Consider the following 27129-nt stretch of genomic DNA (forward strand, 5'->3'; position numbering starts at 1 on the left):
ATGAGGTCAATGTTTCCTACACTGGGGCTGTAGCTCAGCGGTAGAACATCTGCTTAGCATGCAGAGGGTCCCAGGTTCAGTCCCATAGTGGTCAGCATGAAGTTAATTTGGAATGAGGACTTCATGCCCTTACTCTGGAGTATTCTGGGTTCCTTTGCCCTTGGAAATACCCAAGTCTGTGTCACTCCTGGAACATTGCCCCGGAGGCCCTGGCTCAGATGAGAACAGGATGAAAACCATTATCTCTCACCCAAATACCTACACCCAACAGTGAAACCATTGCCTGCTCTTCAAGGGCCTAAGCCTGTAAATCCACCTCAAGAGGCCCTGATCCTGCAAAAAGATGCTAGACCTCTCCAAGACATGATAGGAATTTACAGTGACTATTCAGAGTAGTACAGGCTTGCCAACTCTGCTTGAAACTATTCTTTGGTTTTCCGGAATTTTGCTTTGTTTTTGGAAGTGCTTTGACATTCAGAGCACAATATATCCTATTTCTTTTTCTTCAAGTTCTCACCTGGAGAATTGTTTTCCTTGGGAAAGTGGTATATAAACTATTACTACTAGTGGCATTAAAAATAACAACAATGGCTGACATCCAGACAAACACTGCATGCCCAATAGGAAAGAGGTGATTTTCACCAATCTCCCCTTCCTTCTGAAACCCACAGTGCCTCCCAAAAATATGTCCCTGAGGGTCTTACAACCTTCAGAGACATATTAGGCACAGTGGGCTACAGAAGGAAGAGAACATTGGCTGAAATCACCCTCTTTTGTAGTTTGCTTGCAGTGGTAATTTGGATATCAGCCAATACATATGCTACTACTACTACTAATAATAATACGATGAAGATGGTGGTGGTGGTGGTGATACTACTACTACTACTACTACTAATAATAATAATAATAATAAAATAATAATAATATGATACTACTACTACTACTACTACTACTAAAAATAATAATGTGCCTATTATTATTATTATTATTATTAGTAGTAGTAGTGTCCTTGATGCAGTACCAAAAGAACCTGAACACCATCTTGACACCTTGGGCATCAATACAATTACAACACATCAACTACAGAAGGCCACACTACTTGGGACAGTACAAATTCTACTACTAATAGCATAACCATGTAATTCTGGAGGGCTTGCATTTTATTTAATATAATTTAAAATAATATTATTAGAGCATGCAAAAGTAGAGCTGTATTTTAGATGGTAACCCGCTCCCTTGTGAAAGAGAGGCCATAAAGCAGAGAAGTGGAAAGATCTTTTCTCAAAGCAAATGCTGTTCTCAAACCCGGGATGCTCTGCCTTTGGTTTGCCTTCCTGACAGGTGTGCTTAACGCCAGAGGACGGTTTTGGGCTTCAGGGGTCAAGCGGCATGGAAAAGGGAGAAAGAGCAACGTTGGCTTTGGGCACCGACACTAAATCTCCTCCGTGTGGGCAGTTGAGCCCAGGAGGCCTCTGCCAGCAAGGCTGCCTGGAGCCCAGGCAGGAGACAGGGAACTTGCCGGAGAAGCTAGTAAAAATCTAATGTACTCTATAGTGCGGTCATGTCATAGTCACTCATGGCAAATTATCCCCAATGCCTGCAGAGGTAAAATGGAGCTGTAATGTGCTCGCCTCCTAACCCGAGCTGACAGCAATGATGTACGACTACCATTAGCGGAAAATATCACTTCAACTAACCCATGATCCAGCTCTGCTAAGGGTCACATTATCCATGAGGAACAAATTACATTCCCAAAGTAAATACGAATTTTCTACCCAAAATGGGGACAGCACGGGGGGAGGGGGAGTAGGAAGGCAAGGTGTGTGTGTGTGTGTGTGTGTGTGAGGCATGATGGGAAGTGATGTGTTACCGATGGCAACCAATAGATGAGTGACAGTCATGACAAAAGACAGATCAGAGCCTCTCCAGAGAGCATGTGACGGCTGCAGTAGATGACTGAGTTTGCACTCAAGCACTGCGAAGGCTCCTCCTTCCTCCTCCTCCTCCTCCTCCTCCTCCTCCTCCTCCATCATCATCATCCTTTGTGTCAAATGCAGCATCTTCTCAACAGCTGCGTGTTCGGCTCAAATGTTCCTACCACTCCACATTGGCATATGGCACATTCAAGGAAATGTGCCACATGTCTTTGGCATATGGCACATTCAAGGAAAGGCAATCATTACCTTCCCTCATTATGGACTTCACCAATAAGGCACCTGATCCACACAAAAGGCATCTGACCCTTGTTATAGACTTTACCAACAGGCACCTAGCCACAAGGAGAGGGAGTCAGGTGCCCCCTCGGTCACATTCAAGGAAAGGCAATCTTTACCTTCCCTCATTATGGACTTTACCAGCAAGGAACACCAGGCACCTGACCCACAAGAAGATAAATTACAATGACAATTCATAAGTGGACACCCCAACAAGCAACATAAGGCCAGGGGGTACTTTCCCAAGTCAGACAAAGCTGTCTTATCCTGAGACAGCCTCTTGGTCCATCCAGGCCAGTGCTGTGACTTGCAGCATTTCTCCAGGGTTTCAGGCAGGGGTATTTCCCAGGCCTATCTGGAGATGCTGCCAGGGATTGAACCTGGGACCTTCAGCATGTAAAGCAGAAGATCTACCACTAAGTTATAGATGCCTCTGATGAAGCTATCTTCTGCTGAGTCAGACTCTGGGTTCATCCAGGCCTGCATTGTCAGCTCTGACTGGCAGCATATCTCCAAGGCTTCAGAAAGTGGTCTTTCCCAGGCCTATGTGGAGATGCCTCCAGGAACTGAACCTGGGACCTCCTGCATGCAAAGCAGATGATCTCCCACTGTTATGGATGCTCCCAAGGACAGATGCCATGCAGGCTAGGTTTCACTAGTGAAAACCATGGGCACTCCGAAGATACGTTGCACCTGCAGATGTTTTTCGGGGTTAATAATAATGTTATTATTAGCAGCGTCTGCCATCTTCTGACTGGAGGGAGATCCAAGAGATTGCCGCCTGCCTGAACAAAAGGAAGTTTCGGCTTGTCAGTTAAACAAAGGAATAATACACAGCCTCTCTTTATAGTGTGTATTTTACCTGTCATCCAACAGACCATTATCATGTCACGCCAGAGTGCTCCTTTTTCCAGGTTACTTTGTTTAAAATGACATGGATAATGCACTTGTCACTGAGCTGACAGTCCTGACTGTCCTTCAGAGATTTAAAAAAAGCAGCCCGGGGGCAGGAGGGAGAGAAGCCAGGGGGAGAGAGAGAGAGGGAAAAATCCCAGCAAGACAAGCGTCTGTTCTTATCTGAAGTCCACGCCTGGGTCTATCATCTGTCAGGCAGAACATAATTTCTCCAGAGAGCACTTTTTTCATTTCCCGATTTTAAAGAAATCAAATAAGCACCATTTGTCTTCATCTGAATATGCTTGACCCGCTCAGCTGATGATGTGCTGCATTTTTCTGAACAGGGAGTGTTAGCTGCATTCAAATGAACGTGGGAGCCCCTCAGATCTTTGGCAAGGGTGGCAGAGCGGTGCGTTTGTGCAGGCCTTTTTGTTACAAGGCGCGTATGAGGTTTGTGTGGTCAGCAGCACCATGCTGACCACCACGCAAATGGCACCAGCACATGCGCAGATGCCATGTGCACGCTGGCGCCACGTGGGGGATCTTGGGCCAAGTGTCGCTGCAGCAGGAAGATGCATGAGGCAGTGGAGAGCAGGTAAAGACCTGCTCTCCTTTTTTTTTAAAGCTCCACTTCCCCGTCCCCCTCCCCGTGGTGCCAAACGGGTGAGTGAGTTCACACAACCAGAAGCGCAAGGTAGGAGAGCTCTCTTTTACTCCCACCTTGGTTAAGAGCAGGGTTGAGAATCTGAGTAACCCTGGTTTGATAAACCTGGGCTAATGGGATATTTGTGAGTTCACACCAGCATGAAAATGTGGCTTTTAACCTGCTTTTGATGACTGTGTGAACCAGTCCTCTGTATGCCACAGCCCCACACACTGGGTGCCACACCTCCCAGGTTGCTTGGCCATGCCCTCTACACATGGGCAGGCCTCTCCTTATTTGCATCAGCTATAGAATTGATAATGTATGTCCCATTGAGGATTTTTCCAACCAGCAGGTTTGACGCAACACTTTGCTTTCCACGGAGCTCTGTAAGTTGTTGGGTAACACCATTTATATTGGATATCTTCATCATAGAGGCGCGCTGGTCTTGTAGTAGCAAGCATGACTTGTCCCCTTAGCTAAGCAGGGTCCACCCTGGTTGCATTTGAATGGGAGACTAGAAGTGTGAGCACCAGAAGAGATTCCCCTCAGGGGATAATGGGGCCACTCTGGGAAGAGCAGAAGGTTCCAAGTTCCTTCCCTGGCAGCATCTCCAAGACAGGGCTGGGAGAGACTCCTGCCTGCAACCTTGGAGAAGCTGCTGCCAGTCTGTGTAGACAATACTGAGCTAGATGGACCAATGGCCTGACTCAGTATACGACGGCTTCCTATGTTCTTATAATCTGTCATCAGTCAAGCTGTAAGGACCACTAATTTATCTAGTGCTGATCCTGCATTACCTCACACTTTCTCAACCGTATCTACAGGGGGCAATGTTGGGGGAGGAGTCAGTTTCCCTAGGGGAGGGGCAGATGAACTTTTCTGGAACCTACTGTTGACACTCCTCCCTGATGGTCACCGTTTTTCATCATTTGGTCATCCTTTACTCATCTCTTTCATTATTTGGTCATCTTTTTCTCATTAATGCTACGTATTTCTCAATACATAGACATCCACGTACAAAAAGAAATTGCTCACACCTTTATGTCTATGTATTCACCCCAAAAAATCATAAACGAACTCTGACATTTCACTGACTGAATTGTTGTCTCTCTTACACAGGGTTCCACAACTTCAGCCCTCCTGCAGATGTTGGACTACAACTCCCATCACCCCAGGCCACTGGCCACTGTAGCTGGGATGATGGGATTTGTAGTCCAAAATGGGCTGGAGGGCTGAAGTTGTGCAGCCTCACTCAAATGTGATATTGTATTCACCCCAAAGGAAGAGGATTGAATTTAAGATGAATCCCACCCCTATTTTTAATAAGGAAGAACTTGAAAAAACCCTAGACTTGGATTTTGGTAAATACAGTATTTCTCTCTCTCTCTCTCTCTCTCTCTCTCTCTCTCTCTCTCTCTCTCTCACACACACACACACACACTTTTAACTGCGATTTTTGAAAGACTTGTAGGCTCATCATTTATTTCAGGAACTTCAGATACTTTATGGAGTCGGGTGAGACATTCTGGTTGTGACCAACAAATTCTCAACCAGCCTCAGATCCTTGTTGAGAATTAGCATCTGAATTCAACCTTGTATGAGACCTTCTGGTGCATTAGGAAGTCTCTAACCAGTCACCTGAGAAATAACCTGTAAAATTTCTACCTAATACAATCTAATTTTGGGACATCTTCACCACATCCTGTAGATGACTTTTTTTCTTACCCAGAAATCACCTTGGAACAACACTGTTTCATCATGGCGCCTAGTTCTGAGGGGTACCTGAGTAGTGAAATGAGAGCTTCCAGACACCAGGAGGCACTGTGCCGCTGACGAGAAAAGCAAAGCCCTATCACTGGGAAACAATGGCAATGAATGGAGGGAGTATTGGGGCAGTTTTAACCTCCAACTCTCTCTCTGATTTTGGGCCAAAAGTTCTCAACAGGACATTTTTAGCTCAGTTTGACAGAAATCTGAAGTTGACGAGAAACACACAACATTGTTCATACTGTCTACAACCAATGGAGCCCAAGATGAAGCCAATCCCAATATATTTTGAAAAGTTGGTTCAGGTTCGGGTTCGAGTTTGGGTTAGTCTTAAAGTTTAAGTCTGCAAGAGGGGAACTTCCTATTTTCATACTATGGCAGATTCCTGCACTGAACAACCGATTGGACTAGAAGGCCCCTTCAGACTCAAAGGTCTTGTGAGTCGTTGGGGCATCTGAGTTCAAGCAACGACTGTGAAGGTTGCTCAAGGATAGATGTCAATATCCAAGATGGCAGCAGTAAAAGTGGCCGTCAGGTTTTACAGCGAACCGTGTTAGATTGGTATTGTACACTTCAAGGTCACTCAAGGTGGCTAGCAAGGGCCCGGAGAAGGCAGGAATATATCTACCTTCTCCCACATGATCTTCTTGTTCTCATCATTGCACTATGGTACTGCACACACAACTGCGGCTGTGGTGAGCAGCACAGCATTTGGGAGGCCAGGGAAATGCTGCCCAGACTCCAGAAATCCCACAATGCACCACGTGAAGAGTACAGTACATTGGGGATTTCCCCATGAGGTCTAGGCACTTGGCTCTGTATCTGAGTGCAGACTAAGAATTCACACGACCCTTTACCTGAGTAGAATGGCACACAGCCTTTTTGTTGATCCTCCCCTCTGCCCGCCCAACACCAATGTAGCTGGTTCTCATGAGGGGAAACTGGGATGGAGAACTGCCCTACCGTGCTTTGGGAGCTGTGTGCGTGCCAATTTTTGGCTATGAGCTTGCAAACACCAAGGTAGGCTGGGGTTAAGCAACTGTCTGAGGGACAGGAGCTAAGTGAAAGCCACCGTCCTACTCAGCATTTGATTGAAGGTGGAGGAAAATCCATTTGACCTAGCTCCTGCCTCCCACAAAATAGGGCTGTGCACAAACAGTTCATACAGAACCAGTTTACGTCGAAGTGGGGCCAGTTTGGAGGTTTGACTCTGGACTGAACCGGGGAGGTCCAATCCATGATTGAACTTAACCAGGCTCGGTTGGGGCAAATCAGTTCAGCTTGGTAAGTGGCTGCCAGGAGAAGGCAGAGAGAGAAGTATGAAGCTGCTTGCCCGGCCAGCATGGCAGCCAGTGCTTCCGCTCGCCACAGTTTGCCCTCCTCGTGGCCCGAAGCATAAACACCCCTTCTTTACCAAGCTGCCTGCTTGGCGTTGGCTCAGTTCTGGCCTCTGCGCATGCCTACCGTTCTTCCAGTAGTTTCATCTCAGCAACTTGGAGATGATGTGAGAGATGTGTGGGACTCCCTTCATAGTTTTCCTTTTGGGAACAAAGCAGCTACAGAGAGGGGGCATTTTTGACCCAGAAAATGGTGTGAAGGGAAGACGGTCTAGGCCATCCCACCCTGAATCCCACCCCTAATCCAAATGCCCCTCCCCCAAGTTGCTATTGGCCACGGAGGAGGAAAAACTAAAGTTTCCCACTCCACAGCTGAGGTCCTCTTCAGGATGAAGATTCAAATTGGAACACAACATCAAATGACTTCAACTGCAATCAAAAGTGGCAACCGATTTACACAGAAAGTGCGACATCACTGTGAGAAACCCCTCTCTCACCATGCAGCCCTGGTCCAAACAGAGCCCCCACCCCAGCTGTTTTTGGGGGGGAAAGAAAAACACACCAGGAGTTCCAGCCGCAGAATTCCCATCTCTCATCGGGCCCTAAGATGCACCTTGGCACAGCACGTGGCCAGCATCCGACTGCGGTATACTCAGTCCAAAATGGACATGGCATAAGGATGTGTCAGATCTGGTGGGTGTGGCATCAGAGGTCAGCCACAGAGCACGTGCAGAACAGGGAAGGGAGAAGATCCTGAAGAACCTCAGCCAAAGTATGGCTTCTCTAGGGAGCAATCTGGAAATAGGCTCAGAAACATGTCACAAACCACAGGAAATATATATACACACACATACACAAAATCTGTCCTACCTTCTCTTCTTGATCACTGTCACTGTCGCACTGTAATGGAAAAAGAAAGTCAACATTAGCACTGGTGAGCGGGGGGGTGGGGGACATTCCCATAACAAGATCATACATATACAGCATTCTGGGTTGATAAATCCTCCGTCGGTGGTTTGTTGCATTCCACAAGGATATCTTTGCTCTTTTGCATGGCTGCAAAAATGTCTCCAGGGCACCCAATGAAAGATTGCTCAGTGGCTGAATGAGGAGAGATGGTCTTGTGGTAGTGAGCATGAATGGTACCCTTTGATAAGCAGGGTCTTTGCTAAGCAGGTTTTATATAGTATAAGGCAGATTGCTATGTGCCGATGGCTGAATTTGCACAAGACACAATCACCGTATGGTGAGAATCAGTCCACCTTTCTGAGCTATCAGCTTTCAACCCACTTGGCCCATTTGCTGTGGCCAAAAGGATGCAAGGAAGAAGAATTTAGCAATAAAGTTTACAGGACCTGAGCTTGCTGAATCAAAGTGGAAGGCTTTGCAAGACAGCTCCCCTGCAAGCTCATTACAAAATCCCGAACAGCCGATGAAAGCAGAGTTCCTTTAAAAGGTCTTAGCTCTTTTGCGAATCTAAATCAGGGTCTAATAAGTGGCAAGTTTCTATAGCCCATGAAGACAAAAGACAAATCTCTTTCTCGACATCTGCAACAGTCACATGACTAAACACACATCCTTGTTTCTTAAGATTTGCCATGCATTTTCACTGTTGCTTTTGTAATCTATTTATTGTATTGTGTGTTATGCTGCATTGGCATAAATGATCAATAGATTTTATCAGATTCTCCATGCACATCTGGAGAGGCTCTTCCCAAAAGGAAACAAGTTACAGCTGTGCCAACATCAAATGGCTGAGCCTACATGTCTCACACAAGCCTTTTCGACTCAAAAGTCAAGAGGCAAGTGCGGGGGGTGGGGACTCACTTGGTTTTGCCATAGCTGCTGCCTGTTTCATGATAGCAGTGCTTCTCCAAGCAGCTGCTTTTCTCCCTTTTATCCAGAAGTCCCCTCACGGCAACACGACATAGCAAGTAAGGGGATTTCTGGGTAAAAAGGTGTCCCCTTATTTACCTTCTTAAGAAGGCAGATCTGGCCACTGTTACCCATGCCTTAGTCACATCATGGCTGGATTACTGTAATGTGCTCTGCATGGGGCTGCCCTTGAAGACTATTCAAAAACTGCAGCTAGTGCAAAATGCAGCAGCTTGGTATTTTTCCAGCGTTGCCTGCTGGGATCATATTGGACCCATGTTGAAAGAATGGGCTGCCAATTTGTTTCCGGGTCCAATCTTGCCAATGTTAAAGATTTTGACCTTTAAAGGGTCCTGGATACCTGAGGGACCGCCTGCTCCCAAGGGTTACTGTCCACTTGACAAAGCCATCGGAGGGGGCTCTGCTCCGTGTTCCGACACTGAGGGAGGCTGGGCTTTCTCAGGACAGGGCCTTCTCAGTTATTGGCCCAGACTTTGGAATGCTCTCCGTTCTCAGTCACCGTCAGAGTTTTTAGAAAGCAAGTGAAATCTTGGCTTTTTACCCAGGCTTTTATTTATTTTTATTTATTTATTACATTTATATCCTGTCTTCCTCCAAGGAGTCCAGAGCAGTATACTACATCCTTGAGCTTCTCCTCACAACAACCATGTGAAGTAGGTCAGGCTGAGAGAGAAGTGACTGGCCCAGAGTCACCCAGCAAGTCTCATGGCTGAGTGGGGACTTGAACTCGGGTTTCCCTAGTCCTAGTCCAGCACTCTAACCACTACACCATGCTGGCTTTAGACAAGTGCTGTTTTTGTGGCTGCCGCTTTGTGCTTTATAGTTATACTAGCTTAACCCACGCAAAACATCTGCGCACTGGTCCTTGATTGCTCGCCTCAGCCCCCTGACCTCAGAGGCTTCCCCTCCCTCACCTGAGTCCTGCTCCTGCTCCTCCCCACTGGAGCAGCAGCAGCGGTTGGCCAGGTCCTTCCTCACTGCTGCCTCCACCAACACCCTGGCCGCTCGTTCCCCTCAGGCCACTGACAGGCCTACGCCCGTCCCTTGCCTGCCTGCCTCCCTCCGACAACAGCCTCGGTAGCTTCACACAGCAGCAGGGGTGGTTGACTGGGCCCTTCCTTGCTGCCAATAGGTGCCATCATGGCCACTCGTTCCCCTCAGGCCGCTGACAGAACCTCTTCTGACCGATAGCAGTTGCATGCCAGATGACCTTAATTAACCATCACAGGATCCTCCACCTTATCTGCATATGGAATCCCCACTGCCCAATCACCATGGTGCTTCTGCTCTCACAGGCTCCGCCACCTTTTCTGCATATGGAATCCCCACTGCCCAATCACCATGGTGCTTCTGCTCTCACAGGCTCCTCCACCTTATCTGCATATGGAATCCCCACTGCCCAATCACCACGTTGCCACAGGCCCCTCCTCCCTATCTGCATATGGAATCCCCACTGCCCAATTACCACGATGCTGCTGCTCTCACGGGCGCCTTCTCCCTCTCTGCATATGGAATCCCCACCGCCCAATCAGGGGCTTCAGCGGAGGCATGGCTTGGCACATCCCCACAGACACCCCTGGTCCGTCTACAGGAATTGATTATATTGACTGTGCATGTTGGTTCAACATTTCATGAGGTTTGTATTTTTATATTCCTATTTAATAGTTCTACTGTGTAACATTTATCCTCTATAATAAGATCCCTCGGTGTGCGCCCGTGTCCGTGTCTGCGCCCGGGTCTCCCTCGGCCGTTCTGGGGGGAAGCCGGCCGGGAAGCTGGCCGAGGCGGTGGCGGAGCCACCGCCTCGGCCAGAGGACAAGGTACGGGACTGGGCCCGCTCGCGGCGGCGGGTGGGGCGAGGGGACAGGCCCCACTGGCGGCAGCAGCCGCGCCGGGACGACTGGCCCAGCTGGCGGTGGCGGCCGCAGCGAGAAGACTGAGCCCACTGAGCCAACAAAAACAATAATAAAAGGAATAAAGGCACACACAAGAGCAGCACCCCCCCCCACACACACACTAGAGCCCGTTATTTAAACGGGCTTAAAAATACTAGTAGTTTTATATTGCTGAACATATTTGGTAAACTGCCTTGAGAGGGTTTTAGTGGAAGGCGGTATAAAAATGTAACCAGTAAGCAGGGAAGCAATCTGCTTAGAGAGCAGGAGGCTGTTGGTTTGAATCCCTGCTGGTATGTTTCCCAGATTATGGGAAACACCTATATCTTTTCAGCAGTCTCTAAGGTGCTGAAAAGGCATCATCTCTCACTGCATGGGAGGAGGCAGTGGTAGGAACATAGGAAGTTGCCATATAGTGAGTCAGACCCTTGGTCCATCTAGCTCAGTATTGTCTACCCAGACTGGCAGCGGCTTCTCCAAGGTGGCAGGCAGGAATCTCTCTCTCTGTCCTATCCTGAAGATGCTGCCAGGGAGGCCACAAAAATCACCATCAGCCAATTACAAAAAGCAACTTTACTGGGAACAGCCTATATTCTGTGACGATATCTATAATAATAATAACAACAACACTGAAAATAAAATACAGCCATCCCAGGTCCTTGGGAAGGACTCAATGTCTGGATAAAACAAACCAGTCAATAACGCCTGCCTGACTGTGTAAACAACAAACAACAACAATAATAACAATAATATTTCTCACTGACGGAAACGGCAACAGGCCAGGGGTAAACATTTAACCCGATAAGTCATTTAACCCAGAAAGTCATTTAACCCGGAGGCCATTGCCCAGAGTAAAAAGTGAGCACAGGGACCTTGTGACCTCGTTCCCTCGTTCCCAGCGCTTCACATGTGCAGCCTAATGCAGGCTGGGCTGCCCTAAGAACATAAGAACAGCCCTGCTGGATCAGGCCCAAGGAAACTCATCTAGTCCAGGATCCTGTTTCGCACAATGGCCCACCAAATGCTTCCGAGTAGCCCACAGGTCAAAGGTGAGGGCATGCCCTCTCTCCTGCTGTTGCTCCCCTGCAACTGGTACTCAGAGGCATCCTGCTGCTGAGGCTGGAGGTGGCCTAGCTTGGGTTAGGCTGCCTGTGGGAATACCCTTCTTGCCTCTGAGGCTGGAGGTGGGCGAGAGCATCATTCTCAAAAGGGTCCCCTCAGCGAGAACAGAAGGGAGGTCCCTACTAGAGGCCGGTGCATGTTGGTACTCAAAAGTGGCTTCCTCGTAATTCTGCAACGTGTGTGTGTGTGTGTCTGTGTGTGTGTGTAGCAGGGAGGTTTCTGTGGGGAGCGAGAGAATTCCTCTGCATCCTTCTCCTCTGCTGCCCACCCACCCCATAACTCATGACATCTCACGATGAAGGCAATCATTGCCGACTGAATTTCCCAGTGCAACGTTTTCGTGCTCTTCAGTGACTCCGCAGTACGCCGGCAGTAACTTGCTCCCCGAGAACCACAACTCCCCACTGCCGGCGTATTAAGCCTCTCTGGCTCTTCCAAGAGTCCAGTTCTAATTTCAAGGTCCGCTTCCTTCCTCCATCAAATCATTACCGCGATACCCAGCAGCACCTTGCCTCGAGAGCGAAGCATATGGTGAAGGACCGAGAGTGTCTGGCATCCATGATTGAATCGGAACGGGTGCCAAGCTGATTAAAAGGAGAGAGTGAGGCCACAAGGCTCCCGTCCGCCCCGCTGAGTGACAGCTCTGAGATTCGGCCAGGGATGAGTGCTGCCATACAAGGTCCCGGTGACCCACAACCCACATGGCTAGGCTCCGAGAAGAAGGGCCATTTGTAACGTGGAAGTTCCACCGTGACCCAAGGACTCTTGGCATGGATGGGCCATGCAATTTGCAGCCAGGGCCTCCGGAGACGGCCGTGCCAGTGTCTGGCAGAGATGAGCGACGGTCAAAAGACCCTCCAGCTCATCAATGATGCAAGTGCAATAAACACGTTTGGCAAACAGCTCCGAGTCTGAATCCCACCCCCCCTCCTGGCCCCAGCTCTGGGCGAAACTGCTGTGAACCGTGCAGCATGGACTTTCCAAAAGAGTTGGTGAGGAAGTGGGGAAGAATGCCCCACAGCCACCAAGTAATCATTTTACTCCAAGATAAAGATATGACACATAAGTTTAGTGGCAATCAATTCCAGAAAGGCAAAAGGAACAACTTTTGGTTATAGAGAGGGTTCTCATAGGAACATAGGAAGCTGCCATATATTGAGTCAGACCATTGGTCCATCTAGCTCAGTATTGTCTACACAGACAAGGCAGCGGCTTCTCCATGGTTGAAGGCAGGAGTCTCTCTCCGCCCTCTCTTGGAGATGCTGCCAGGGAGGGAACTTGGAACCTAGATGCTCTTCCCAGAGCGGCTCCAACCCCGGAGAGGAATCTCTTCCAGTGCTTGCGCTTCTAGTCTCCCATTCATATGCAACCAGGGCGGACCCTGCTTAGCTAAGGGGGAAATTCATGCTTGCCACCACAAGACCAGCTCTCCTTTCCTTCTCAAACTTGGGTCTTCAGCTGTTGTTGGACTACAACTCCCATCATCCACATGGTGACAGGGGGTGATAGGAGTTGTAGTCCAACAACAGCTGGGGGCCAGGTTTGGCTTATAGGAACATGGGCAACTGCCTTCTACAGAGTCAGACCATTGGTCCATCTAGCTCAGGATTGTCTACCCAGACAAGCAGTGGCTTCTCCAAGGTTTCAGGCAGGAGTCTTTCCCAGCCCTATTTTGGAGATGCTACCAGGGAGGTAACCTGGGACCTTCTACAGCCAAGCATTCAGGTGCTCTTCCCAGAGCAGCCCCATCCCCTGAGGGGAATGTCTTACAGTGCTCACCCATATAGTCTCCCATTCAAATGCAAACCAGGGCAGACCCTGCTAAGCAAAGGGGGCACTTCCTGCTTGCGACCACAAGACCAGCTCTTGTGCTGGCCACTGCCACAAAAGGCGGTGATGGTCGCAAGCTATGGACAACTTGAAAGGCAGATTTAGACAATTCCAGGAAGGAAGATAAATCTGTTGCTTGTTCTTGGCTCCAAAGGCCATATTCATTCATTGCTAGATGTATAAAATTCTTTCATTGCCTTGCATAAAATTATCCCTATGCTCTAGGTTCAGATTCTGGGGATCTCTAGGGAGCTTAGTGAAACCCAACATGTCCTGCCATACATGCCCACGAGGCAGAAACCAGTTCAGAAGACTTTGGAGAGGTCCGAGGAAGCATGTTAATCCAACACCAGCCAGAAGCAGAACAAACCCTTCAGTACTTATGAATCCCAACTAACCCTCCTGGACAGAAGACACCTTCAAGGGTCAGCCTTCTCCTCTTCGACCATTCTAACTCTTTCTGCTGAGCTTGCTGCTGGCACTGGTGTACAAATATATTTGGTGTGGGGGGTGTGCTGGTGTGGGAGAGGCCACCTCATCAGTGGGCCCAGGTTGTGGTCTGGGGTCAAGAGCCAAGCCTTGCTGAGTCCTGCATCCGAGTCACTACTGGGAGCGGGGGCTGTGATAGGCTGGACCATGACAACTGAGTCCAGAGATGTGGAAGATCAGAGCACAAACTCACGTTGGGCTATCCAACCTCTCAGACCTGTACAAAACCGCTCATCCCCCCGCCCCATTCTCCCAGCCCCTGAACTCACCAGAAAATGCCCAGAGGTCTTTAGAAAAAAATAAAACTACAATCCCCACCATGCCTTATGCCTTTCCATTAACAGGAAATGACCAGAGGCCCTAAAAAGACTATAGTCCCCACCCTACCTTATGCCTTTCATGGGACTTTCAGAAGGATCTAGGGGCAACATGCACACACACACAGGCCCCCAATCAGGAAGTCCTGACTGCCTTCTGGGACTAAGATCATGAGACATACCACAAGATGTCTCTGCCCAACACCATGAAAGATGTGACCTTCGGCCTTTAATGAATGCAGTGACGTTGGCAGCAGGACGGGACACCCTCCAATAAAAGCCCGGGCACATGATGGGTTAAAATAATGTGCAGGTTCCCGGCATTATCCTTCCGCCCGAGCCGTGTTGTTCTCCATAGAAATCACCCTGAACATTCGCCTCTTTCTTCTCTGCCGGCGATGCCAATTGCTTTGATTGCAGTGATACAAGATTGCTGGAATGACTTGCCCTTGCTTGCGAAGCGGATGGAACATGCTAATAGAACTTATCACATTACCCAATGCAGAAGTGCCATTGCTCATTACTTTAAGATAAAGGGATATCATTGCAGACGGGAAGCAGGATTGACTTTCAGAGGCCTGATTTGATGATGATTTAATCAACTGCTCTCTTTCACTTCTCATCTCAGCGCCTGTCGGTTTCACAGGTGCCGTTAAATGAGACTCTCAGAGAAGGGAGCGCAGGGGGATAAATTGCTGTCATTACTCCTCAAGAAAGGAGCTATGCAAATCCTCGACAGGCAGATTGAGTTCATAATGGGCCTAGTAAAATACAAGGAGCACGCTTGACAGGTGAGGGCAGGTTCTTCGTATGCCCTTAAAGGGAAGCAACTGTCCTCATTTCGAAATGGTGCTCAATACGACACTGAAGATGATGAGTGAAGCCATGGACTCTGGAAGGGGAGCTGGGAGGCCATGAATACCTGCAATGAGCTCCTCTTAGGAACATAGGAAGCTGCCTTCTACTGAGTCAGACCCTTGGTCCATCTAGTTCAGGATTACCTGCCCAGACTGGCAGTGGCTTTTCCAAGGTTGCTGGCAGGAGTCTCTCTCAGCCTTATCTTGGAGGAAACTTGGAATCTTCTGCATGCAAACATGCAGATTCCCTTCCCAGAGTGGCCCCATTCCTATGGGCAAAGGGCTTGTGGAAGCTGTTAGGGGGCATGAATTGTCCCCTTTGCTAAGCAGGGCCCACCCTGGCTTGCATTTTGAGGGGAGACTACCTGAGAGCATTGTAAGAGGTTCCCCTCAGGGGATGAGACCATTCTGGGATGGGAAGACCCCAGATTTACTCCCAGGTGTCTCCAGGGCTAGGAGAGACTCCTGCCTGCAATCTTGGAGAAGACGCTGCCAGTCTGTGTAGACAATACTGAGCTAGATGGACCAAGGCTCTGACTCAGTAGAAGACAGCTTCCGATGTTCCTAATTGTTATCTGGGTCTGTGTGAAACATTGACTGAAGCTGAGTGCTCTGTGCAGCACTCATGGTACCATGCAGAAATGGCCATTCCCAGCATGCAGTGCTGCACTTTGCCCAGAAATGGGGGGGCACTCTTTTATGGGAAACCAAGCCCTCTTGAGTCCCTGCACCATCTTGGAAGGCGTGCACGGAGTGCTGGGAAGTGTACTTCCTTGTGCTTTCCCGTCCTCTTACGGAAGGCTCCATCTCTTTTGGGCCCTCCCAGCACTGAGAAAAGCACATTACTGTGCAGAGGTCGGCACAGTGGGAAAAGGCTTTCACACTTTTGTGTTTGTGGGGTTTTTTTTGTCAAAGTGGCCCGCACTTGAAAAATAGTTATGATCACAGATTATGGGGATGTGTCCTCTAAGAAAAACCTTCTCCCTGTTGGAGACTATTCATTCCTGAACAACACATAGGCCGAATCCAGAAGAAATAGGAAACTGGAGGTCTCTTCACCTCCAGTTTCAAAAGCCGCATGTTCGAATTCGGCAAACCAGAGTTAAGGGTAAAAGAGGACCTGTGGTTTCCCTTGCCAAACTCCATTCTGAACCTTCAGCCAGAGTGGAGTTTTTCTGCCCTTAACTCCTGTTTTGCAGTGCCACTGTTTCATCCAAACACTGCCACTGAAGTTTGGGCCCCACTGAACAGGAATTGAGGGAAGCTCTTGCGATTGGCTGTGTGGGCTGTCCTTCTGTCAAGACAGAAGCCTGCACTGCCAGTTTCCCTGCCTCTCTGCAGTCCTGCTGACTGCAGAGACTCTGTTCTCCCCAACATCCAAACACAGACAGGAGAGCGGGGGGAGGGGGGCACGGAACTGTGGGTCCATTGGAGACTTGTTTGAAATCTTTTGGGATTATAAAAAGTATAATTATTGATAGCATACCAAAACTCTATGACCCAGTTCAGACATAACGCAGAACCGCGGGTCCAAAACCCGATGGCCAAGTTCAGACCTAATGTGTTTAATCTGAACTGGGCTGTCAAGTTTTGGTATCCCATCCAGAATTCTACTTTTTATAACTCTGAAGGATTTCAAACAGGTCTTTTAAAAAATGCAATCTAGACCTCCCACAGTCCAAATCTTACGAAACACGATTTAGCTATAAATGTATGTAGACGGAATAATTTATTTACTCAGCTGACAGGTTTTGGACTTCCATTACATTTGCCTCAATTGCATCAAAATAGCACACAAGAAACCAACTCCGTGCCTTGCCCTATTCTATACATTTTCTCCCCACCCCCATTCTGCTCCTTAGATGCTGAACCCCCACCGGCTTTATAATTTATGATTGGCATAGTTGTGATCTATTTTACTCTTTATTATTTACGGCAGTTTTTATCTTCCTGGGATGATTTATAATTTAAATTGTCCATGCAAGACCTCGGGGAACACAAGGATTCCGGTAAATCTAACATAAGTAAAAGGCGGCAGGCATACAAACCAATTTCTGAGTTGACATGAGTGTGTGTGGCTGAGGGCAGATGGGATTTGAGATAGGCTGCCATTCTGACTTCAGATGGATATCCGAGTGCAAAATAAACATGACCTGTACTAGGTCTGAAGAATATGGCAGTGGCTCTCCAAGGTTTCAGGCAGGAATCTCTCTCTCAGCCCTATCTGGAGGTGCTGCCAAGAACTGAACCTGCATTCAAAGCAGATGCTTTACCACTTGAGCTACAGCCCCCTCCCCCCCGCCAAGGAGAAATAATAGAAAGCAGGCTTATACTGCTCCATCAAGCTCAGTATTATCTACATAGACTGGTACCGGCTTCTCCAAGGTTGCAGGTTGGAATCTCTCTCAGTCCTGTCTTGGGAATATCAGGGAGGGAACTTGGAACCTTCTGCTCTTCTCAGAGAGATACCATTATCCCCTAAGGGGAATCTCTTTCAGTGCTCACACATTTAATCTCCCATTCAAATGTAAACCAGGGAGGGCCCTGCTTAGCCAAGGGGACAGTTCATGCTTGCTACAACATAGGAACAAAGGAAGCTGCCATATACTGAGTCAGACCACTGGTCCATCTACTCAGTATTGTCTACACAGACTGGCAGCGGCTTCTCCAAGGTTGTAGGCAGGAATCTCTCTCAGCCCTCTCTTGGAGATACCACCAGACAAGCTCTCCTCCCATTGACCAGCTGTACTTAGTGGCTCTATTTAGGATTGATGGGGACCATCACTTTCCCATGGGACTTTCAATGCCAATGGATCTGCAATACTGCCAGCCTATAACACTTTACTAGGGAGTACGTCCCACTGAATGCTATGGGATTTAGTTTGGAAGAAAAACACTGCATCTCTATTTGTACAATATGGAGGAAATCCTAAGTTCTACTCTGCAATAAGCTTGACTATGACCGCCTTCGCACATAACGTGAAACGACGGTTCCAACCAACACACGGTTTCCACTCCCCCCCCCATGCGCCTTCCAGACGATCCAAATCTTCATTTGGGAGACTACAGAGAGGAGGGGGAACTGGGCTTCCTTCAGACATGAAGGACAGCCCCAGCAGCCAATCAGAGAAAGAGAGAGGTAGGAGCTTCCTTCCCTCACTTCTGGTTACAGTGAGTGCAGCCTTTAATTCAGCTTTCAGAAAACAGGATTCAAACCTCAGGCAGGAGCAGCAAAACTGACTATAAACTCATATAGTCAGAAGGATCATACTGGGGTTTAGAAAAGGAAACTGCTGGCCGCTTTTGAGACAGAACTGTGGTTGCAAGCATTCAGATGAGCACAAAATCCAACCTCTGCCCTGTTCACCTCTGCTTTTGCGTTACGTGCAAATGTGGCCACAGTTGAAATCTTATTGGATTGTCAAGCAGAATCCCTAGCCCAGCACAAACCCAGCCTCCGTGTCCACAAATCTGTACTTGCAAGGGAAGATGGGAAAGGCACTTGCTTTTCCAAAAGACAACGCAGCAGAGCCGAAGGAGTTAACGCCAGCGCAGCACCGGCTCTCCCAGGACCTCGTGAAAGATAACTGCCATCACCACAGTCAGACATGACAGAGCCAATTTGACAGGCCGCCATCAAGGGCCTTCCTGAGAAGCCGAGCACCCTGATGGTTTCCTGATGTGAACAGCCGCATCGCAAAATGGTTTGCCTTTCCCGCTGCTGCTGCTTCCATCTGCCGCTGGGCCGCAGTACTGGCAGCAGCCTGCCTGTCACAGCATGGATGAAAATTAGCCAGGGAGGAGGCACTCAGTTGTGCTAATTACATTTTAATCATTGGAAATGTGTTGGCAAATCAAGCTTCAATTGCCATCTCAGAGCCCGGCTCTTCCAGCGGCGCGGAGAGGCTGCTGGCATCAGCCGGGCCCTGCTGGGCCGGCTTCGTTTGCAGAAGATGGAAGAGGAGGCCTCGTGGCATGCCGCTGAGACTGCTTGGGCACATTATGAAGCCGCCCCGAGGCAGGCTTCAAATCATCGCCGCGTGAGACCTGCTCATTCGCACATCCCTGGGCAGCCCAGCGATTGGGGACATGTTGAACGTCGGCCCCGGAGCGCCGCGTTTGCCTTTCAAAATGGTCGCTGCGTGAACAGGAACAAGACAAAGGGCCCGGCAGTATTTTGGTTTTGTTTTGCTGTTGCTTCTATTTATCAATCATCATCATCATCATCATCATTATTATTTTAAAAATAGTATATTTGAAGGGGGGAAACACTGAACATTATTGGTTCTGGTTTAAGTTTTAAAGAGCATTCTTTACCTATCCTCCAGCTTTTCACTAAAGGAATTAAGAGCACACCTATGAAAGTGTAGGGGTGTAGCCAAGCAACCTTGGGGGCGTGGATTACAATGCGAGGGGTGTGACTAAGAAACCTGGAAGGCGTGGCTTAGTGCATGGGGGTGTGGCCAAGCAACATGGGGGAGTGGCTTATAATGTGTACGGGTGTGGCCAAGCAACCTGAGAGGCATGGTACATAGGGGTGTGGTCAGGCAACCTGGGAAGTAGGCATATAATGCTGATGACAAGCATGCCCCAAATAGAAAATGGCAATCATAGGACATGATTCCAGATCCCCAAAGGAGCTGAGCCAAGCTCTCCCCTCCAAAAATTTTAAGATCGAAATAGGGATACACTGGTAAGAATTCTCTTGCCAAAGTTTGCTGCTCAAGCTACCCAGCCACAACAACAATATGCTGAAGGCTGTATCCCACATGTTAGATGCTGCACACGGCATATAGTGCCTTGGCGTTGGGCACCCGTTTCCATACAGGGGTGCTAGAGTCATGATGTACGCAACCACTCACCCACTTGGAGCCTGAATTTCTAGAGATATTGGGAGGGAGCTGAATCCTCAAGAAGGAAAGCTCTGACAATTTATGTGAACAAAAATGAATAATTCATCTCCAAGAAGACAAAAGAAGGACAAATGATTGACGATGAATTGATTCCAGAAAATAGGAACTGTCTCTTAAGGATGTGTAAATTGATTCAAATTAGAATGACTCATATCTGGGCAATTTGAGTGATTCGAATTTGAATTGAATCACCCCTTAAAGGGGTAATTCTATTTGAATTTGAATCGAATTTTTGAAATTTGATTCAAATTAAACTCAAGAGCCGTTGGGCACCATTTTTAAATCATTCAGGCAACCTGAGTGGTTTTAAAAGGCGCCGAAACAGGGTCAAATTGATTTGAAATCAACTTAAATTTGAATCGAATTATCGGACCCGATTTGAATTCAAATGGATTTTTGAAATTTGATTCAAATTAGATATGAATCAAATTGAAAAAATTGTTGCATGCATATCTCAATCATCTCTTGTAAACTGGGGCTGTTGTAGCATATGGTATCACAGAAGGACATTTATATTCACCAACATTTCACCATAGCAAAGGACAACACCCTTGTGCCACAGCAAGGGTGACTTGCCTAATGCAGAGGTTCCAGCTATCGCTAAAACCCTGTGCCCTGCCTATGTTTGGTGTTATGAAAGGTTTCCTGCTACAATCTCCAGGATCAGAATTTCTTCTGAGTAGGTTCATGGATAGCCCCTCCAAAACAAAACAACAACACAAAAATAACCCAACCCTCCTCCTGATGAAGAGCACAAGCCAGCTTATTTGGCAAACGCTTGCATCTTCAGTCACAAGAAGCAACACATGCCTGCATTTAGAAAAACGGCGGGCGGTGCGGGTGGGCAGTGTTTATCTGGCTTAAAGGCAGAAAGGACAGTGATTGACTAGGGACAGATTCCAGAAAATCACGACTGCCCCTGGGAAATAAGGACAGCTGTAGTTTACGGGAATTTAGGGACATGGGAAGCTGCCATATACTGAGTCAGACCCTTGGTTCATCTAGCTCAGTATTGTCTTAACAGACTGGCAGCGGCTTCTCCAAGGTGGTAGGCAGGAGTCCCTCTCAGCCCTATCTGGAGACGCTGCCAGGGAGGGAACTTGGAACCTTCTGGATGCAAGCAGGCAGGTGCTCTTCCCAGAGCAGACCCATCTGCTAAGGGGAATCTCTTAGACAGCTCACACACATCGTCTCCCATCCAAATACAAACCAGGGCAGATCCTGCTCAGCAAAGGGGACAATTCATACTTGCTGCCGCAAGACCAGTTCTTCTCCCAGAATGCTCAGAGGCAATATAAATCAGCTTTATGCACAGAAATCCATCTATCTATCTATCTATCTATCTATCTATCTATCTATCTATCTATCTATCTATTACATTTATAAACCTCCCTATCCAGAGGCTCTGGGCAGTGCACAACCCATTCAAAAAACCGAAAAACAGACACCATTTAAAACACACTATTTAAAACAATATAAAAACAATCTTAACACAATTTAAAACCAATTAAAATACTTAAAACACAATTTGAAAACCTTGGAAGGCCAAACCAAACAAGTAAGTCTTTGGGGCTCTCTTAGTCAGCAGCGAGCTTAAACTGCGGATATATGCCGGGAGTGCATTCCATCGGCCAAAAGCGGCTACAGAGAAGGCCCCATTCCGAGTCGCCACCAGACATACTGGTGGTAACTGGAGACGGACCTCTCCAGATGACCTCAACGTGCAGCAGGGATCATACAGAAGAAGGTGCTCTCTAAGGTAACCCGGACCCAAGCTATTCATAGGAACATAGGAAGCTGCCATATACTGAGTCAGACCATTGGTCTATCTAGCTCAGTATTGTCTTCACAGACTGGCAGCAGCTTCTCTAAGGTTGCAGGCAGGAATCTCTCTCTCAGCCCTATCTTGGAGAAGCCAGGAAGGGAACTTGGAACCTTCTGCTCTTCCCAGAGCGGTACCATCCCTTAAGGGGAATATCTTACAGTGTTCACACTTCTAGTCTCCCATTCAAATGCAAGTAGGGTGGACTCTGCTTAGCTAAGGGGACAAGTCATGCTTGCTACCACAAGACCAGCTCTCCTCACATAAGGGCTTTAAAGGTAATAACCAGCACTTTGTATTTTGCCCAGAAACGTATCGGCAGCCAGTGCAACTGGCTTAAAACGGGCATAATATGGTCTCTCCGGGTTGCCCCAGAGACCAATCTAGCTGCCGCATTCTGAACTAACTGAAGTTTCCAAACTATTTACATTTGTTTGGTTTTGTGTCGACAGCATCAAGACTCAAACCAAGACATCCCAGACTCAAAAATGGGAGGTGGTGAAAATGGGGAACAAATGGCAATTATTTGGGGGTGGGGCACTCTCTGGCAGGGACAGCCATTTTTATTTCCAATAATCCTTCTTGGAATGGCACTATGTCATGAAGGGTGGCAGGAAGGCTGGAATGGGAAAGTTTTAACCTTCCTTTCATACACCCTCAACCCCCAGAATTAGAGCCAAAATTATCTTGGGAGATGCTCACTAAGAGGTCAGATTTAAAACATATTTGCAGTCTATTTACTTGGAGGCTGGTTACCCTGCTGTAATTCCAGTGCACCCTACTATAACAATGTATGCCCAATAAGCAAAGAAACAGCAACAACAAGGCTAAGGAGAAAATAAGTAGGGATGTGCGAAATGTTTCAGATACAAAACATTTTGTACCCAAAACAGCCTGTTTTGGGTGTTTTGTAGACAAAACAAAACACCCATTTTCCAGATCCAAAAGTTTTGTATACAAAACTAAACGTCCCTGTTTCGGCTACAAAACGTTTTGTTGTTTCGGACCTCCATTTTGTGGTGATCTCTGAGTCAGTCTCCATTCTGTGTTTGACATCTCTTTGAATTTCCCACCCTTCCAGCCTTCTGATCGGTGACCTAAATCATGGGCTGACCTGCTGACAATTCCCTCCTTGTTCTTCATTAGCTCTTTTGCTTCTTGCCTCTCTTTACTGACCCCACATTGGCCAGGGGAAGGACTGCTAACCCATGGGGTACTGGGTTCTGCTGTTTCTGTGGTGTTCTGAGTGTAGATTTTCTGGTAGCATATGAGAGTGGATTCTTGTTTTTCACTGAAAATCTCATATGCTGCCAGAGAATCTACAATGAACACCTCAGAAACAACAAAACCCAGTACCCCACAGGCTTGTGGGTGTGGGTGTGGTTGGCACCCTATGTGCACTACACAACCCCTCGCTCTGGGCAACCCCATTGCCCCCCCCAAGTCAAATTATGGGGCTGCTGAAACCTCCATTATTCCCCATGGGAGAAATCTTAAAGACATGTAAACTTCAACAAATCACAAGAGATCAGCCCTTTGCCCAATTCCTTTGAAATAATTCTGGAAGTTTCCTTGCCCCCATTGGGCACTACCACCCACTACACTCTGCTCTGGGTCATCCCTTTCCCCTTGATTTGAAGCGATACATTTGTTGGAATCCCCATTATTCCCTATGGGAAAATTCTTAAAGATGTGTAAACTTTAAAAAAATTCACAAAAAAATCAGCCCTTTGCCTAATTCCTTTGAAATTTGGGTGGTAGCTTCCACCCATTGGACACTACCACCACCACCCACTCTTTTTGCCCTGGGACCCTTTTTAAAAATCCAAATCGATTCAGATTCAGAAAATTTGGCTACAAAACAAAACAGGGCTGATTTGGATTCAGAAAATTTGGGTACAAAACAAAATGGGGATGTTTCAATTTGGATACAAATCAAAACAAGAAAATTCCAAAATGCACACCCCTAAAAATAAGGTTGTTTGTTGGCCGATGTTGGCCCACATGTTACATATCAACAGGGGAGAACATATATTGGCTCAGTTTATCAGCCAGACAAAATATTTTAGATGTCAAGCTATGTTGGTACATTGATCATCAGGACATTTTTTTCACTCGCCAGGCATTATTTTTCACTCGTTACAGACTAATAGACTAGTGGATTTCTGTAGCCTTGCATCAAACTGCTCTGTTTGCAAAAGCAACTAAATCTTATTCATACTGCATTTTTGGAAAATATTGCTGTAACTTGTAAAGGAGACCTTTGAACCTGGGGACATTTTTGCTCATATTAATTTTTTTTAAAAATGAAGGCTTACAGCCATATATAATAAACTGGTTAGGATAGGATAGGATCCTATAGGATAGGATAGGATCCTTTAGGAGAGGAGAGCTGGTCTTGTGGCAGCAAGCATGATTTGTCCCCTTAGCTTAGCAGAGTCCACCCTGGTTGCATATGAAAGGGAGACTAGAAGTTTGAGCACTGGAAGATATTCCCCTCAGGGGATGGAGTCGCAATGGGAAGAGCATCTAGGTTCCAAGTTCCCTCCCTGGCAGCATCTCCATGAAGATAGGGCTGAGAGAGATTCCTGCCTGCAGCTTTGGAGAAGCCAAGTCTGAGTAGACAATACTGAACTAGATAGAGCAAGGGTCTGACTCAGTATATGGCAGCTCCCTATGTTCCATAGGATAGGATGGGATGGGAGGGGAGAGGAGAGGAGGGGAGGGGAGGAGAGAGAATAAGTAATGTGGAGTCCAGATCACATGAACTGCTGCACAGAATCTGAACACTGTATTTCTTTTGCACTCATAACACACAAATGAACATCTGTACTCACAGACGAATTGCTTGAACATCATGCCTACATTTATCATAACATGTTAACAGGGCTTATCTGTCCATCTCCGTCCAAAGGTAGCCGAGAGAGAGAGAGAGAGAGAGAGAGAGAGAATCCCTTTCATTTCTAGCATTTCCTTGCAAAGGCGTGTAGAGAGGGGGAAGGAGGAAAAAAGCAAAGTCTCTTCTCAGGCGACAGCCCCCCCCCCCCATTTGGAGTGCTCCCAGGACTGCAGAGGAGTGCCATACGGCACCAGGAAGATTAGCCAAGAGAAAGCCTTCAAGGCTATGTGTGTTACTGTCTCCAAAGCTGTTCTTTCATCTGACGCGTCAGTCAAAATTACCTCTGCAACATGCTCAGAAACAACCTGGGTCAGTGCTGAATGTATCTCATTGCCAATAGTGTGTGCCTATGTCCATGTCTCTCTGTGTGTAGTGTCCACATGGTTAGCCCAATCACAATTGCTTTCTGCCATGACTTCACCCTTTAGCATCTTTTTGTTTTGGCTTCAAAAGAGATGACTGAGTGAGGAAACGGAAGAGGTTTATACCGTCCTGCACAGGGTGGAGGAAAGCGGACTGAGAAACTTTGTGTTCTCTCTTCTAGGAGTAGAAGTCAGGAGTTACTGAGTTTTGCACTTAGAACTCAGACTGGGAGAAGATTTAGGGCAGACAAAGGGAAGAACTTTGCATAGATGGGCTTCTTCTGGGTGCTGCTGTCAAGGCATCTCACAATGGGTTATCCTCGTCACGTGCTCCTGGGCAGGACTATGCAAATTAGTTTGAAAGCGAGTCCTATATAGCACCGACGGGGATAACCCCGCCCAGTTCTTCTAGGCCAAGGAAAGAGGAGAAAGGTTAAATAGGTAAAAGAAATGCGTACAAGGCGGAAAGGCAAGGAGCGGCTGAAGGAGGCGTACCGTTCCAGGGGTAGGAAGCCAGTTCAGCCGTCAGAGAATTCGCACCCACGGAAGAGAGCAGCAAGCCACAAGGGCGGGCTGAGATGCCTTGACAGCAGCACCCAGAAGAAGCCCTCACGGTGAGTAACCAATGCTCCGTTCTGGGTGGCTGCTGCAAGGCATCTCACAATGGGACCTACCAAAGCAGACGTACACGGTCCCAGGGAGGGAAATAATCGCAGCTGCTCTAATCCTGGGGGAGAACCCTCTGAAGGGCCCTTCTCCCAAATGCCGCCTGCGCGGCCGCATAGGTGTCTAGCCTATAGTGCTTTACAAAGGTTGAGGGACTCTTCCACACCGCTGCCTTGCAAATTTCCTGAACTGAAGCATTAGTGGCAAAGGCGGCAGACGCTGCGGCGGACCTGGTGGAGTGTGCCCATATGTAGGAAGGAGGAGGGAGCTTCAGGGTTTCATAGGCCAGAACTATACATGCCCTGATCCACCTGGCAATAGTCCTGGAGGAAACTGCTTCACCCATGGATGTAGGTAAATAAGAAACAAACATAGAGTCTGTTCTGCGGAAGGAAGCCGTCCTTTTGATGTAGCGTTTCAGGCAGCGGCGTACGTCTAATGTATGCCACAGTTTTTCCCGTGGGTGAACGGGATGTGGGCAGAACGATGGAAGGAAGACGTCCTGAGATAGGTGGAAGTGGGACACGACCTTGGGTAGGACGAAGGGATCCGGAATTAGGCGAACGGAGTCTTCAGAAAACACGCAGTACGCTTTATGTACTGATAGCGACCTGAGCTCCGAAACTCTTCTGGCTGAGGTGAGTGCCACCAGGAAGGCCAACTTTAGCGAGATAAGTCGAAGAGGGACTGTCCGGAGAGGTTCGAATGGCGATTGTTGCAGAGCTCTCAGAACAATGTTCAAATCCCAGGAGGGGAAACGGTGTACGACAGGAGGGGACAGCAGGGTGGCTCCCCTCAAAAAACGTTTTAGTAGAGAGTGGTCCTTTAGGGCAGAAGAAGAAGAAGAAGACCTCGGTAACATAGGTAAGAGGGATGCCGCTTGCCTTCGAAGGGTGTTGGGTTTCAACCCTTTGTCTAGGCCGTCTTGGAGAAACCGTAGAAGATGGTGCAGGGACGCATCATTGGTGGGCGTTTTATCCCTGCGGAGCCAACGAAGGAACATCCTCCACGTATATTGATAGATGCGATTCGTAGATTCTCGCCTGGAGGCCAGGATTGTTTCGGCTACCTTTTCAGAGATGCCCTGTGCGAGGAGCCGGCTCCGCTCAGTCTCCAGGCGGCTAGTTGAAACCAGCCTGGGTCTGGATGTAGAACCGGTCCTTGGAAGAGAAGGTCTGGTCTCGTGGGAAGGTGCCATGGC

General features: G+C 47.9%; 1 protein-coding gene across 6 annotated transcripts in view; it reads right to left on the bottom strand.

The window, feature by feature from the left end:
* LOC128336082 (autism susceptibility gene 2 protein-like) overlaps positions 1-27129 on the bottom strand; it is a 534832-nt gene that overhangs the window by 232616 nt on the left and 275087 nt on the right. For all 6 annotated transcript variants that reach the window (XM_053275240.1, XM_053275238.1, XM_053275241.1 and 3 more), the window contains one exon: positions 7731-7760. In XM_053275240.1, the coding sequence (XP_053131215.1) occupies positions 7731-7760 (30 nt within the window). The remainder of the gene's footprint in view (positions 1-7730; positions 7761-27129) is intronic.

The sequence above is a fragment of the Hemicordylus capensis genome, chromosome 12 (assembly GCF_027244095.1).
Source record: "Hemicordylus capensis ecotype Gifberg chromosome 12, rHemCap1.1.pri, whole genome shotgun sequence".
Taxonomy (NCBI): Eukaryota; Metazoa; Chordata; class Lepidosauria; order Squamata; family Cordylidae; genus Hemicordylus; species Hemicordylus capensis.